At 37.1% G+C, this 17,582-nt stretch overlaps 1 protein-coding gene across 7 annotated transcripts in view; it reads right to left on the bottom strand.

The window, feature by feature from the left end:
* NFATC2 (nuclear factor of activated T cells 2) overlaps positions 1-17,582 on the bottom strand; it is a 180,519-nt gene that overhangs the window by 40,546 nt on the left and 122,391 nt on the right. For all 7 annotated transcript variants that reach the window (XM_031951640.1, XM_031951639.1, XM_031951638.1 and 4 more), the window contains exons 8-9: positions 17,124-17,250; positions 14,860-15,555 (exon numbers count right to left, since the gene is read on the bottom strand). In XM_031951640.1, the coding sequence (XP_031807500.1) occupies positions 14,860-15,555; positions 17,124-17,250 (823 nt within the window). The remainder of the gene's footprint in view (positions 1-14,859; positions 15,556-17,123; positions 17,251-17,582) is intronic.

Below are 17,582 nucleotides of genomic sequence, written 5' to 3' on the forward strand. Positions count from 1 at the left end.
GCAAAGCCTCAAAGAAAAATGCAGACTGAACATAAGTCCAAGTATTTCTAGAAGAGTTAAAAAAAAAAAAGGAAAAAAAATAATTAAATAAAGGAAACAGGAGAAATACTGGGGTAAGAAATGAAAACTATGCAAGAAAATTGCCAAAAGAGAATTAATATTGAAGAAAAGAACTCCTTAAAAACTAGTATTGGCCAAGTGGAAATCAATGATTCCATGAGATATTGAGAGATGATGGAAGAAGCAGGGGTGGTACTCTAGGGATACTTTAGCTTGGAATCTTTGGACCTGTCTGAAAGCATTGGATAACCACTTCTCAGAAACAATGTAAAGAAAGATTATGCTTCAGTATTGGATTCAACTAGCTTACACCAAAGATCCCTTCTAGACCTGAGAGTTTGCTTCTGTAATCCTGTAGATTTTTTTTCATCACTAAATAGTCCCTTCCTAGAGCCCAAATAACATACTTGTTTTTAAAAAAAAAAAAAAAGTTTAAAATTATATTTTTTAAATGAGAAGATTTATCCCTGGCTTTTATGGTTCTTTTATTGATCTAATTTTGTTTTGTTTTCGCTACCCAAGAGGCTTTGAATTTACATCCCCCAAACATCTGCATTTATTACCTATAAACTGGTAACTACACACACCTACATACATTCATTCTTGCCCTTGCTATCCTATGCCCTGCCCTTTTTGGAACTGCAGGTGTGAGGAAGCAAGTCTGACAAGAGGGTGGGGAGGGGGCTGCAAAAGCAAGGATGGAAATGATGAAACTAGTGAGTCTCTTCCTGGCTTGCTCTGAACTAACAATGGTGCCAACCACACTCTGAGGGAGTGGCCACATTTCTCTGGTATCAGGAACAACCACTATACTTAGTTATGCATTGCCTTAGCCCTAGTTAAGCAAATGAATTGTCCAAAGTCTAAAAGGGCTAAGAAGAGTTGTAGAATGAAACTTGTTCACTGATTTTGACAGTTCCAAGCTATAAATAATAGACTTGTTTGTAAGGTTTGTGCTCATAGAATGCAAGACTATCAAAACTAAAAGGATGTATAACATAGAATAGAAGGGAGCTTAGAATTGAGAATGTCGTTGCTAGGAGAGATCCTAAACCATGGTATGAATGAGCTGGGAAGATTCTTAGAAATATGGAATTCCAGAGCTGGACCTTAGAACAAAGAATGTCAAAGTTGGAAAAGGAAAGAAGGAAGGAAGCAAGAAAGGAAGGAAGGCAGGAAGGAAGGCAGGAAGGAAGGCAGGAAGGAAAGAAGGAAGGAAGGAAGGAAGGAAGGAAGGAAGGAAGGAAGGAAGGAAGGAAGGAAGGAAGGAAGGAAGGAAGGAAGGAAGAAAGGGAAGGAGGGAGGGAAGGAGGGAAGAAAGGAGGGAAGGAAAGGAGAGAGGGGAGGAAGGAGGGAGGAAGAGATGGAAAGAGAGAGAGAGAGAGAGAGAGAGAGAGAGAGAGAGAGAGAGAGAGAGAGAGAGAGAGAGAGAGAAGGAGGAAGGGAGGATCAAAGAAAGGAAAGGAAGAGTCTCTTATGAGACACATCTTAAACATCTTTTTGTACAACACCATAAAGTATCATTTATTCTATTGATAAAATTCCTTAACTTCTGCTTCAACCAAGAATAGTTGATCCTTGAGTCAGTGGGAAGAAGAGAATCATAGGATTGTAGTTCACAGGGTTTAGAGTCTGGAGGTACTTTAGATTTAGGAACCATCTAGTCCAATCACCTCATTTTACAGATGAAGAAAAAAAAGGCTCCAATGGGGAAGTGATTTGCCCACTATCATACAGAACCTAGAATTCCAGACTTGGAATGTTTTATGTTCATAGTTGTTTGCATGTTGTCATTCCTATTAGAATATGAGCTCCTTGAAGGAAAGGACCCCAAATTTGCCTATCTTTTTAATCCCCAGACCTTGGAACAATGCCTGACACATATAGCACAAAAATGTGCTCTCTGAGGTCTCTTTCAGACTTAATCATAAGGTCCTATAACCTATAAGATCAAAACATCTACTAATCATCTTTTGATCAATTGGAAGAAATGAAAAAGCAGCCATCTTCCCCCCAGGCTGTGATTCTAAGCAAGTTACAAGTAATATGGTACAATGAAAAGAAAAGTAAACAGCTCTAGATCTAGTTTTGTCATTGACTTACTGTTTGGAGAAGTCATTTACTGTGGATCTCAATTTCTTCATTTATAAAATGAAGAACCTGGGCTAGGTATTCTATGAAACTCATTCAATCTCTGGAATTTTGTGATTTCTTAAGATTCTTAAGTTACTAACTGGGAAATAACCTTTTAAATTTATCATACACATAACTAACTTATGTAACGGAATAGAAAATTGTCCATCCTAAAATTTTAAAGTGTCCTTTTGACTTTCTCTAACTGCTGGAAGTAATAGGCTTCAGATGAAACCTATTTTCTCATCTGCACAATCCCTAAAATTTCAATCCAAGTATCTTGCAAGAGACAATATTGTCATGATGTCAACTTCCTAACCTTCCTGTCATAAAAGGACAAGGATAGCATCACATTAATTGCCTCATTAAGGATCTGATTTTTGTGATGGTTAAAACAAGTCCTTGAAAATAATAAAGTTTTCTTCTAGGGATATTAGTGAGTCCTTTCATCATTTCTTATCTTCCAGAAGTTCCATTTACTGACTACTAAGCTTCTCAAAAGGCAGGAGACCCAAATCGATCCACATTTTATTCACATTCTCAATTTCAGTATAATCTAGAATTTATAAAATACTATTAATAGTAATACTGAGGAAATCTTGCTATTTCTCACTATATTCAATCTCCTGATTTCATGCTTTTCTGCCCCCTATGCATGGAATATTCCCTCTCCTCACCTGTACCTATTGACTTCTTTGGCTTCTTTTTTTAGATTCAGCTGAGATTTCTCCTTTTTCAGGAGATCTTTCCCAATTTCTCTCCATCCCATTCTCTATCACTATCATTCTCTTTCTAGATAGACAGACAGACAGACAGATAGATAGACAGACAGACAGATAGATGGATAAATAGAAATAGACATATCTTTATCTATTGATCCCATATCCATCCATCTTCTACGTAGATAGTTGTTTGGATATTGTCACTCCCATTAGAAGATTAACTCCTTGAAGGAAGGGACCTGATATTTGCCTCTTTTTCTATCTCTAGTCCTTGGCACAATGCTTGACACGTAATAGACATTTAAATATTTGTTGAACATGGTTCCATGTTTGAATTTGTTGTATGGTTTTGTGGAAATGGTTCCATCATTACCCAACATTCCAAAAGATTTCCCTCCGGCCTAAGTAGACAAAAATTTTAAATGCACCAAGTGGGTGCATTTTAATAATGAATAGAATTGAAGTAAACAGGAGTAAACTCTATTCATCTTGATTGATATTCACCACAATATCAAAAATGCTATTATAGAATGGAGCAGAAAAAAAGGCTTTCCATAAAAATACATCTCCCCCAAAAATGAAATTGACAGTTTATTTTAAGGAAGATTTTTTGGGAGGGAAGGGAAGTAAAAGTGGCCAGATAGAGAGAGAGTAATTTATATTATTGTAAAAATGTTTATTAATTAAACTCCTTACTGACCCTGACTCATCTATCTAGGTATGCCTTCTACAATTCCCACAACAACAAGATTATGAGAGATAGGTCTAAACAAACAAACAAAAAATCACTTAGATGGGCCCCAAGGTAAGGGCAGATCCAGCCCAAACTCCCATACTTTCTACATCTATATTTGTACAATGATATGATTAAATTTAATGATTTACAAATTCTTTTTTAATGCTAATGAATAGGATAACCATTAACTATAAATATATGTGCAGCTAGTTAGCACAATGGATATAGTACAGAGCCTGGGGTCAGGAAGACCTCCATTCAAGTTCAGAATCACATACTTATTAGCTGTGTGTCTCTAAGCAAGTCACTTATTCCTGTATGCCTCAGTTTCCCCAATCTGTAAAATGAACTGGAGAAGAAAAAGGCAAACTATTCCATTATCTTTGCCAAGAAAACCCCACATGGGGTCATGTAGAGTCAGACATGACTGAAAAATTATTAAACAACAAAATGTGGTAAGCAGTGTGGCTCATGACATACGGTGCTAGATTTGTAGTCAGAAAGGATTGGGTTCAAATCCTACCTCAGATACTTACCAGCTCTATGACCTTGGGTGTGCCATTTAACTTGTGCATCTCAGTTCCATCATTTCTCAAATGAGGGGGTTGGATTTAATGGTCTTTAAAGATCCTTCCAAAGTTAAATGAATGATCCTATGAAAGTACTTTGAAAAATACTAAGTCCTCTATTGGGGACATGGAATTAAAGGAGAGGAATGCAACAAACTTCTTTAAGTAGCATGCTAAAGGTCACCACTAACAAACTATTAAATCGTAGAATGTTATACATCTGGGCTCAGGCCCCATCTCCCTCACAGCTGGCACTCTCACGATAACAAGCCATTAGGGTAGAGTTAATTTTTACTATTTATTTAATAGGACGTTCACTCCAGAGCCACAAGCCTATTCTAATTCAGAGACAAAAATTCCTCCCCAAAAGCCAAAGTCAATAAAAGACCCATCTTAGGAAACTTCTCTCAGTCCTGTATTGCTAATGATGTACCTTCTGGCTTTCTGTCTAGGGACCATCTGCTCTATTCATTTCAGACCCTGGCTTTGGAATGTGAAGAGTGTGCTGTAAGTGCATCCCCAGTCTGGAAGCAGGCTTGTGGTTGGTTTTGCATGTACAGTCCCCAGTAGCATCAGCACATTTCTCTAGGAGCAAATGGCTTTCAGAATTTCAGAACTTGTTGGGTTTGTTTTTGTTTTGTTTTGTCAAGAACCATCTGGAAGGTGGCTCCTTAAATACTGGGAAAGGGAGGATTGACAAAGCTTAGCAACTAGACACAAAATAGGAATAAGGAATCATAGATTTAGAACTAAAAAGGACTTTTGAGGATTCCAAACTCTAATCTCCTCAATTTGCAGATGATAGAGAGATTGAGTGTTTCACACAGGTTCTTACTGGTAGTGTCTGAGGCAGTATCTGAATTCAGGTCTTCCTCCCTCTGAATCCAATACACTGGGAATTCTGGTCCCTCAACTCAATATGCTTTAGGAAGAGTTTTTGGTTTGTTTTTTTTTTTTTTTGGTCTTTCTTAACTATAACTAGAGACTTTTCAAAGAAGCCTCATGTCTTGTCCACAGTCACCCAAGGGTAGAGTTAGGTGATACATAACCTTTCCTGGTTCCCAGACCCAAGGTCATGGATAGATGAAGAGGGATATGGTAAAACAGATATAGGAAGGGAGTGCAAAGAGAGAGAAGAGAAATGTGTCTACTAGGCTTCTTACTGTTCTTCCCCTGCAAAAACCACATGGATAGATAATTAATTCTCAATCAGCTGAGTAAAATAAGATTTTATAAAGCCTTCTAGTCTCTTCTGACAGTCTAAAAGTCTCTTCTTGCATACTCTGTGACCTTGAGTAAACAAAAAAAAGTAGAATTCTTCAAAATCATAATAAAAGTACTAATAATTGACATTTATAGAGTGTTTTAAAGTTTACAAAACACTTTTCTTATAACCCCATACTGATGCAACAATTTCTTTCTATAGAACTTTACAACTCACAAAAGACTTTACTCCCAATACCCCTGGGAGGTAGATGGTAAAAGTATTATAGTCCGAATTTTATTGATGAGGAAAAAGATCCACAAGGGAGTCAGAATGGCTTGTCCAGTCACATGACCATGTAAACCATGGAGCTGGCATGGGAACCCAATTCTGATTTTAAACCGCTACTTTTTCCACCAGACTAGAGAAGCAAAGTACTTTAATGGAGAGAAAATTGGACTTGGGAGCAGAATTCCCCATATTAAGTTCCAACACTAATTATCTGTAACTGTGTAAATTTATGAAAGTCACTTTACCTCCTTGGGGATCAGTTTCCCCATCAGTGAAACTGGGATATGAATACTGATACTACTTATCCCATGAGATACTGGGACTACAGTGATCTAAGTGGAAATAAAAGTTATCATTAATATTATTGGTAGCACTATGCTTCTGAAGGCTAATTCAGCTCTCACAATATGATTCTGGGTCTTCAAAACCTTGCAGAGACTTCCTAAGTGATGGCTCCATCTAGAAGTTGCCTCCTCTCCCCTAACCTTTCTTGCCCTGGTTCTTTCCCTGCTTGTGTTTCTATCTCAAGAGAGTCCCAGTTGAGTGGCCTCCTGGGGTAGCTGTAGTCTTGGCCCACGGGCTCCTCTTGGCGGATGGCAAGCTCTCTGTGGACTTTGCATGACTTTTTGAATAGGAAGTGCTTTGTAACAAACTTGCCCATGGGCACTGTACTGACCCAATTAAAGATTCCCTACTTGGTGAACAAAGAGGTGCCAGTAAAATGATGTCTTTTAATAACTACATTCATTTCCCCCCTCTTTCCTCCACTCGAGAGAGTGGGATCCTCTGTGTATTTTGCCCATTTCAGCATATTCATTTATTGGAAGACCTCTGTCTATTGTGATTGGATAATTTTGATAGATGCCAACTACCAAGATAACAATCATTGTATATAATTAGTTGGTGCACTTCACCAGGGGAGCATACCCATCTGACAAACAGTAATTATGTCTCAGAACAGTTCTCTGAGCCAGGCACTAATCTGCAGCCTTTCTCCAGATAAACATCCCGAGGCATTCACAGACTTTCAGAAGGGGACATACAGGATCCATCACAGAGCTCAGGACATAGGCAGCATTATATGACTTTGGGCTAGTAATAACTTTGAACTTCAATATCTTCATATGTAAAATGGTGATAATTATTCTGTACCACCTACTTCACTGTTCAATCTATCAATAAACATTTATTAAGCACCTACTATGTATTGAACAAACTGTGACAGAAAATAAATAAAAGCATTTTCTAAACTATGAAACTAAACTATGAACAGAACTTCCTTAGGCGCTTACAAAATACTTTCTCTAAAAGATGCACTGGTATGAGAAGAATACATGATTTAATGAAAAAGGTTCTGAATATATTAACTGATTTGAGTTTGTGTCCAAACTTTACCATTTATTAACAGTGTAACTTTACTATTTACTAGCAATGTAACTTTAAAAAAAAAAGTGATTTGGGCTTTTCCTGAACCTCAGTTTTTTCAAATTATTAATAAAAGATTTGCTTCCATTTTTCTCCCTGAAGCAGGAATAAAGAATCCAAACTGCTGCCAGCAATTGATCAGTTAGCTGATGAAAACCAGTTTGAGATATGCCTAGAATATTCACTTATCAAAAGGATCTTAGAGGTTATCTAGTTAAAGTTCCTCATTTTATATTTCAGGAACTGAAGCTCCAAGATTGGCTCAAGATCATATAAATAATGATAGATCTGAAACTACTCCATTCTCCTGGTTCTTAGGTCAGTAATTTTTCACCTTTACCACAGCTGCTTTCTTTGAAAATATGTATTCTCATCCAATGTCATAAAAGAACTACCTGATAGGTTGGGACTTCCTCCACTTTGAGGTCTACACCATCCTACATATCTTATGATCCTGTGTGAAAGAACCCTCAGAACTTAAATTCTAAGAGCTGGGAGGAGGCTTAGAGATCACTTAGCCTTAGCTTCATCTTTTTAGTGGTATGTTGCCAAGTTATAATTTGTTTGTTTGTTTTTAATATATAAAAAATCAGTATCCTGGGAATTCAGGAGAAAGCATTTCAGTAAACCTGACATGGTACATGAACTTTCCTGACCATTTGGAATTGCAGTCTTAGAGAATCTAAGCTATATATACCCAGAAAAAGAACTCTGGGAGATGACTAAAAACCATTACATTGAATTCCCAGTCCCTATATTTATGCACACCTGCATCTTTGATTTCCTTCACAAGCTAATTGTACAATAATTCAGAGTCTGATTCTTTTTGTACAGCAAAATAATGTTGTGGTCATGTATACTTATTGTGTATCTAAGTTATATTTTAATATATTTAACATCTACTGGTCATCCTGCCATTTAGGGAGGGGTGGGGGGAGTAAGAGGTGAAAAATTGGAACAAGAGGTTTGGCAATTGTTAATGCTGTAAAGTTACCCATGTATATATATCCTGTAAATTAAAGGCTATTAAATAAAAAAAAAAAGAGAGAGAATCTAAGCTATAAGGAACCCCAAAAATCACCTTGTTCCATCTCCCACCTACACAACAACACAGCAGCACCTTCTGCAACAACTAATTCATTAGGAGAAGCAACATGGCTCTGTGGATTCAGAACTGGCCTCGGCATCAAGAGCTGGCCTCGCCATCAAGAGCTGGCCTCGCCATCAAGAACTGGCCTCTGACACATATTGATTGTGTGACCTAAGGCAACTCTCTAAGGCTAATGCATAAGTGCAAGACTATTGTCACTCTTCATTAACAGAGGAATTTCTTGCCTGACAGTTCTATATACTCATGAAATCATCGGTGCAGACCAAAAAAAATTAAAACAACTCCTGTGTGCCTTCCTTGTGGGATTACTTGAAACCTTCAATAGATAATTTATATATAACATTTTGCATATTTTAAGTTATAATATATTAATTGTTAGCAACCAACCAACAAGTACTTATTATGCATCTATTAAGTGCCAGGAGCCACTAGGCACCTGGGATACAAATTCAATGAATGAAACAACCACTACTCTCAATAAGCTTTACATCCTAATTGAGAGTCAGGAGGTGGGAAAGATAATGTAAGTATATATGGAATAAATAGAGAATAAATATAAATTTGAGGTCATTTGGAGGAACAATACATTTGAAGGAATTCAGGATTTGAATTATGTACTACTAAAGTGAAGTCAAAGACAGCTCTTGGAAAGTTCATTCATTCAATTTCCTACACAATCATCATTTCTTTTCTCCTTTGCATTTTGAAATGCTCCTGTTTCTTGATGTTTAAGTTTATGATAAAAAAAAAAGATCTTTTAAAAAAAAGCTTACTCCAAAACAATTCCTTTGAGTAACATTCTGTCATTCATCCCATGATAGGTTGACCATGTATCTAAAGACGACTTCAAACTAATAATGGTGAAGGTCATGGAAAAGAAGAATCAGATCTTTCTGGTAGATTGCAGAATCCTTTCCAAGATGACCTTCTTTGCTGAGTGAGCACTGATATATTTTGAGGAAAATCTTATCTGTTACCTAATTTATTTTCATGAAGAATCTATGTTAAGAGATTCACAGCGCTTTGTCCTTATGGCAAAAAAAAAATCTATGTCTAGCTAGAGGGGCTCCCATAGTAAGTACATTACATTGTACTGAAAGCAACCTTAAGAACTGGAAAAAAAGTTCTTGCCAATATCTCCCCCTAGTCAGTCTTTGTTATTTTTGGTCCCCAAATTAGTAATAGTGACCCCACTCCAATTAGAGTGTGACAGGTATAGTCTGGTATCATTACTCATTAATGGATATAAGGACGAGTTTGTTGATAAATGAAAAAAGAATCTCATTTTACTCTATATTTGGGAGAGGAAAATGTAATGGTTTGTATAATAAGGAATGTTGTTAAGATTGTGAGTCTCTGTGTGTAAGAGACAGATAGAAAAAATGAAACAGAAACATACAGAAAGAGAGACAAAGAATGAGAGAGACAGAGAGAAAAAGAGACACACAGAGAGAGACAGAGAAATAGCAAAGCAAAGAGGAAGACAGAGAGAAGGAATGAATCAGAGACATAGATAGAAAGAGAGAGACAGAAAGACAGAATGAGAGACAGACAAACAGAGAGAATGAGAGGCAGAGAAAGAGAAAGAAAGAGAGAGAGAGAGAAAGAGAGAGAGAGAGAAAGAGAGAGAAAGAGAAACAGAGACAGAGACAGAGACAGAGAGACAGAAAGAGAGAAATTCACAGTGCCTACCCCTCTACATCTTTTCTTTCTAGTTACATAACCTGGAACAGTTATTTGTTTAAAGGATCATAGGATTACAGAGTTGAAGCTAGAAGTGATATTGAGGGGGCCATCTAATTTTACAGACTTAATTAAGACACAGGAAAGTTAAAAGACATGTTTGAAGCCACATTGATTTTAAATGTCAAGGCATAATTGGAACCCAGATCTTTAAAAGATCAGTTTTTCTACTTCTATCTACTAGAGAGGAGTCAAAGGATTAGGTAGGGATTGATGCTGCTCACTTGACAGCCAATAGAATGAACCAATAGAATCCCCCAAAATCCTTTTTTAAAAAAAAGTAATTAGTATTTTCAAGAGACTGCCCTTATTTTCAAGAAGGTTTCCCAATGAATTGTTGCACTGGTGGTTAATCAGTGAACATCGGCTAAAGGCTTTACAGGGGCTTGTGTTTTCGTTATTAAGGTTTGTCTCACTCTGAGGTAACCCGAAGCAAATATTTTTATAACTCTGGTCTAGAGGCCTGTGACTCCATCCTCCACATATTCTGCATTCTGAATTTCACTAGTGACGAGTAGAAAAGAGAAAGTTTCAGCCCTTTCTAAAAGGCAGCATCATGTAGAAATACTGGATAAAAAAGCAGAGGGTCAGGTCCCCATCCCAGTTCTACCACTTGCTATACATGTGACCTCAGCTTCTCTCAGCCTCAATATTGTCATTTGTAAATTGGAAGAATTGGCCTAAATGATTTTTAAAATTCTTGTCAATTCCAAATCTTATAACCCATGTTGGTGAGAATCAAGAAGACTAGAAATAAGTGAGTAAGGAATAAAATAGGTTATGGGATAAAACAGAATTTTAGAACTGCAAAAGATCTTCAAGATCTTCTACTCCCACCTACCTCTCCCACTCTCATGTTATAGATATGGAAACTGAGGCCCCAGAAGGTTAGTGATTTGTCCAAGGTCATACACATAGGCAGTGATAAGGCAATGAGATAGACAGTGGAGAGCAGGTATTCAGACTCAAGTCCTCTAATTCCAAATCCAAATTACACCATGCCATCTGTATAATTTGGGTTCCAGCTAGAGGGTTATATTCAACTGATGAAGAGAAAAGAAAATAGTTATTTGTGCAGATGAAGAAACTGATTCTCATTGGTAATGCTGCAATCCACCACAATTCAGTAAGTGCTTCTGGGAATTATTCATGTGCCTCAAGTGTAGTCAAAGCCTTAAGAAAAAGAATACAGGGTAAGATGAGAAAAAAAGCAAGTGACCACAAGCATAAGATACTATGTAACTTCTGCTCTTAGGAAGGCTTGTTTTATTGGCAAAACAACTAATTTTTGCTTATATTGCTTATAGCAGAATTGAAATTTTTGTTATACAGAATTTCCAGCCATTCAAATGAAAGCTTAGGAATTGGAAAAATACAGAAAGTGGAAAAGGCTGAGAGGAGGATGTTGAAGAGATCTATGAAGGAGGATAAGATACCAAGGCAAGGGGGAAAATGACTTTAAGGTAGATGAAATAAGAAGCAGTAAGCTCAGTGAAATAAACAGAAGGATGAAAAGACATTAACACATAGACTGTAAAAATTTAAAACTGGTAGGAACCTTGAAGATTAACTTATTTTTCAATTCCATCCTCACATAGTTGTGGTGAAGATCCAGTAAGATAGCAGCATATTCTGAGTGCTTTATAAATGAGGTAGTGCTATATGAAAGTAAGTTATCATGATTTATATTTTTACAAAAGAGTAGGTGATCTTCTTCATCAATAACTGTTGTTCTCACATGGGAATCATTTCCCCCAGACACACATGTAGAATACTTAGGGGAAAGCTGGCTGCAAAAAATGTACAATAAATGAAAAATATACAAACACTGACTTTTTACCTCTCCTGTATAAATATGAGGATTATGCAAAAGAAAGAGTGTAAATGGGCTTTCCCAAAAGCAAAATCCCCACTGAATTTTAATGTCAAATGGAAGCAACTCATTTCTGAATATTCAGGAAGGTGTGTGTGTGTGTGTATGTGTGTGTGTGTGTGTAATCTATATCTGTCTATACATATATTCAGAAATAGGTTGTGTGTGTATGTAATGAAAGAGAGACAGAGACAGAGACAGAGAGAATGAATAGTTCTAAAACCTGAAGTTTCTCCTCATGTCTCCCAGAAAAGCATTAACAAATCCCAATCAACTATTTCAATTTTCATGCATAAAAATGAATGTCAATCTTATTTGACTACCTCTATGACTTCTATGACATTACAATTCTAAGGGAATTTTGGTATTATTCTCCCCTCCCTCCCATATTAGAATAAAAACACCATGTCCTTATCACTTGTAAAAAAAAAAAAAAAAATGAATGTCAAGAAAGAAACTGAACCCACATTAGGTAATGCCAGCCATGCAGATTGTGAACATTTTCCATGGATGTGTAGGATGGAATGCATCTGTTACGATTATCTTAATAACTCACAGATTTGGAGCCAAATTTTCACCCACATCTTCACAGGTGCAAAAGCTGTGGGTGAATTTTTTTGGCCCAGTATTTGAAATAACATGCCCACACTTGCCCCTCTCCAAGAGGACCGGCCTTCCATTCTGTGTTCAACCCACATTCAGCAGCAAAATAGTTGATTTTTAATAAAGCCACTGGCTTAAAATGCTTTCTAGTCCTTTCTTTATCTAGCTCCAGTCTAGGAGAAGGGCTCAGTACCTAAGTTCTCACCCTAAACTTTAAAGTCCCATCATCCCAAATATCTTCAAATATCTCTGAAGTTTACAAATATAGCTGAGTAATATGACAGGATTTGGAGACAAGACAGAAGAGACCCTAGACATCATAGTGTTCAACCTCATCATTTAAGTGACTTGACTTGCTTGGCTGCTATGATAGGGATGAGTAATTTGGAAGAAGGAAATGGATTTCTTTGGCACTGTCCAAGGTAACCAAGATAAATAAATGGAACCAGCTAATTTATCCCTTACAGTCAAATTCAACCCCAAAAGGGATAGATTTGGGGGAAGGATCTCCCACCAGTTATTCATTTATTTCACAAAATCAGAACATTGGAAGGGAGTTCAGAAGTCATTTAGTCCAACCTCTATCTGAACAAGAATCTTCTCTCTAGCATCTCCAATAAATGTTCATCAAGTGGACCTTTAAAATCTCTGTTTGGAATGGCTTAAAATGTTAGGAAGGTTTTCCCTTCCTATCTATCTGCATCATCTATGCATTGTTCTAGGTTCTGCTCTTTGGGCAAAGCAAACCAAGTCTATTCTCTCTTTTCCATGATAGCCTCTCAGATATTTGAAGAAAGCTGCAATGTCTTCAATCTCAAATGAAGAGATTGAAATGAAAATCTTTTCATTTGTAGGTAGATTTCCAAATCATGTAATTTAGGACAATAATCCCTAAATTCTTGAAGGGAAATATATATTACTACTTCAATGATAAACAAGCATCATTTATCAATTTAGAAGGTAAATATATATATATATATATATATATATATATATATATATTATTTCCCCTATGATTTATGAACACTATAGATTTTGAATGCGATATCATTTTTTAGAATAATGATGTCCTCAGGAGCTATTAAGAGTTGGTTGATTTAGCATTAAATAAAGCCAAACTGCAAGAATTTGAGTTATTGTGTCTGTTTTTTTTAAATTGTCCTATCTTCTCTCTTGGTATTAGCTATCATTCCTTGTGACTTCAATGTGTCAGACTGTAGGAGACATTTCTCTTCTCTTCTGACCTGCTGTCAGCTAATAACCAAGCTTGACAGAACTGTGTGAAAAATCAGAGTCAACAGGCTATGAATCAAAGTCTGAAATGTGAATCATAGTCTTACTATGAATAAGGTAGATGAGCATTATATCTTCTATTTTGGCTTCTCAGAAGTGTTTGTTTGCTGCCTTCCTGGTTCTCAGGTATGTTCCAGAGAGTTAAACTACAAGAATAATTAATGGCTGACAATGGCAGAGATTTCTTTTCCCAAAATATGTTTTCCAGTGAGCAATAAATTATGGAGTCCTGTTCCCCCTCCCCCTTTGCTTTTCATCTCTGGGCCTCCACTAATTAGAAACAAATTTGGAATCATATCCGAGCTCTATCCATATCCCCTGGTGCTAATCACAGGGCAAAAAGTGACATGGCTGTTTCTTCACAAAAATAACTCGTTGGCTACTTTGCTAATGAGCCAAGCCACCTACGAATAAAAGAGGAGGATTCAAATCAAGCTTCCCTACAGCCTTTCCTTAGGCCCAACAACTACATCTATTGGGTTCCCAACAAAGGAAATTCATTGTTTCTAACTCATCAATGTACTACTGTTCAGCCAGGACATCTGCAAAGTTTGGCCTGCAGCACAATCCCCTCCCCACCCCATACACATACACACACACACACACACACTATGTCCTGATCTATATAAAATGTTCAATGAGCTTTGTTCTTATTTTTCCACCCCCAAGATATCCAAGGGAGTGTTATAAAGTGCTATTTTTTTCTCCCTGCAAGAATAGAATGGAATTGGAAAGCCTTCTCTCTTGTTTCTCTACTTTCAACCTCAGCTTGGCAAATGAAGAGAAAATGCTAGCAATTTAAACCTACCTACTCCTGTTTGTGGGGAGAGGGAGGGAAAATGTCACTATTAGGATTTAAGGTTGGGTTTTTTTGAGCTTATAAGCCCAGTGGCTGCCCAGCAAATAAAATGCTAGCAAAGTAGTTTTTGCAAATATATATGCATACAGGATCATTGAATTATAGGGCTGGAAGGGGCCTCAGAATTTATAACCCAAAGGGGGACAGAGACTTATGCAAGGTTTATACTCTTTCTTGCTCTTTTTCTAGGGTTTATAGGAGTTTCTGTGCAGGTAACGATAAAAACAATCATCTTACCATCGTCCAAATAGGCCTGGTCCAGGTTCTGTTCCTGCTTAATAGTCACTCCTGCTGGTAATACTTCCTTTTGGTCATTAACTGGCGGTCCATTTTTAGCAGCTCGTTGAGTTGTAGCATTCTGTTGTTGAATGACTGTAGGATAGGAACTTGGACTTATTCTCTGTGCTTGACTGACTTGGGGTGGATTGGGACGGGCAGCACTGGATGTAAAATTTTCACAGCACATGATGTGTTGGAATTCTTGGTGGGTTCCACACCTCACCTGCTGATTGGTTGGAGAATAGTGAATCACTGGAGAAGACTGCTGATTGGTTGGAGAGTGGTGGAGCAGAGCTGAATTCTGGCCTGGAGAGCCAGCATGCATGAGCACTGATCGGTGAGCATCTGAAATGGAGATGGATGAGGCCATCAAAGTGGGCTGCTGGTAGCCCAAGAGACTGGGGCTCAAGCTCTTGCTCCTCTGGTATATTACAGCTGTTGAATTCTGTTGTTGGTACCGAGAGTCGGGAGAAGATAAACCTGAGCGGAACTGTTGGCATGATGCCATAGTGGCCACAAGACAGGAAGGGGACTCAGTGACCATTGTGTGCTGTGAATAGTAAGGCTGTGTCACTGTTCCCAAGGCACTGTGCACTGTATTGCAGATTAAGGCAGGATCATATTCATCAATGGGTTCTGTTTTGATGGATGGAACTAGAATAAAGCATGTACAGTACATTATTCTTAATGAGCAGGTGAAAGACAGTGGAAGAACTTCCTTGCCCTAATGAGAGACCTAGAATAATGCACTGCTCTTCCATTTCATACCTTTTGCCATTAAATGGATCGAAGAATGGAATGTCAACAGGATCTCTTAGAAATAGATGTTAAAAATCAAATACATGCTGAAGACACAGGTAAGCCAAAAGCTAAAATAAATTCTGAAGAACTGAATCCATCATCATCATTTTTTAAAAATAGCAATCCACCCAAAATAAAAAAGTTCAAAACTGACAACTACAATCCTTTGCCCACTATTATACTGGGCTTTGGCCCTGGTCACAATCAAGCACTCCAAGGCCAAAGACTATGTTGGAGGACATTTTCACCACAAATTTTATGTTATGAAAGTGCTATAAAACGTAATTGAAAAACCGTCCTTTCTGCCTGTGGAGGAGAGGATTCAAAATGAGGCCTTCACACGATTCTATGTTGTATTTAAGCTTCAGTGATTTAACCACCAACATTTACGGTTTATTACATCAGCTCTAATGCCTGCAGTGTTCTGGAGCAGACACATTTTAATAAGGGCTGGATCGGCTACATTAGGCAGAACAAGAGCCAGCGCAAACCCACAACCATCACTTAAATAAAACCAAATTGGGGGTAGAGAAGCCAGAGACTGCTCTAAGACTTTCTCTCTTGCTTTCAGGAGCCTATAAGCTCCTTGGTTTGGCCTGGGACAGGAAATTACACATTTTGATGATATTCTCTCATTATATGTTTCCCATCCTGGGAATGTGGCAAAGTCTGGATCATCTCTTGGGAAGATTGTGACCTACTTTCCCAAGTTAAAAAAAAAAAATCATTTTAAGCCTTCTGATTTACCTTGGTCAGAAGCAGAATTGGAAGGAGATACGCATTGAATAAGTCAAAATAAAAAACAAAAAGAGCAATAAAACAGTATTGTACAGAGGGAAATGAGACTAAAATGGAATTCAGGGATAATTAAATTTTTCTGTTATTATCTTATTATTTAATATTTTTTCTTATCAATAGGTAAACAAATCTTATTTGGGCCTTTAGAACTCATTTTGTTCATTTCTTTTGTTTTTATTTGTTGAAACTACTGTAAAGTTTATAATTTTAAAATTATTTTTAAATTTTATATTTAAATTTAAATTATTTTATATTTAAGTTAAATACTTAAATTATTTTACATTTAAATATTTTAATATAAAAGGAAAGAAATTTTACCCTAGTCAGTACCATAGTGACATACTGAATAGAAATAACTTATATTGCTCTTCCACTAAGTGTCTTCACACTTAGTGTGAAGTTCCAGGTTATAAACCTCATAAAGTTCTCATTTTCCTAAGTTCATATGTCTGTTCTACATAGATACATGATTTTTAGCTGCTGATGGCACCACAAATCACACACCAATTCTTTTCTAAGTCAACAAATTTATGAACCATCTTTTAAAAAGGGGGATGGACAAATCTAGATAGAAGACTTCCTCCTTCATCCCTTGAATGACTGCTCCCAGGGGGGGAAATTACCTGGATGATAAGTAAAATGTTGAGGTTGGCTTCTTTTTCTTTTCCCATTGATGACATAGAAGTTCACCTTCACAGGTGTGCGGATATGCTTGTTTCGATACTCAGGTATTTCAACAAAAAGCATACTCTGAAAGGATGAAGTTGCTATTAATTTAGATGAAGCATGAGCTAAATTTCCTACCTCAATGTTGCAATCAATTACAGGGTAATCCCTTGTCATTCCATGTAACAAGGGTCTCTTTTTGACAAGTGACCTTGTCCAAATAGACGATTGACAAGTCAACAAACATTTATTAACAGCTTGCTATGTGCCAGGAACTGTCCTTAGCCCTAATGATAGAAAGAAAGGAAAAAGTGAACCTTCTCTTCAAGAAGTTCACATTCTAATGAAGGGAGACAACTTAGAAACAAACTGTGTACTAGGAAGCTATATCCAGGATAAATTGGGAGTGATCTCAG

This window comes from Sarcophilus harrisii, chromosome 2 (assembly GCF_902635505.1).
Source record: "Sarcophilus harrisii chromosome 2, mSarHar1.11, whole genome shotgun sequence".
NCBI lineage: Eukaryota > Metazoa > Chordata > Mammalia > Dasyuromorphia > Dasyuridae > Sarcophilus > Sarcophilus harrisii.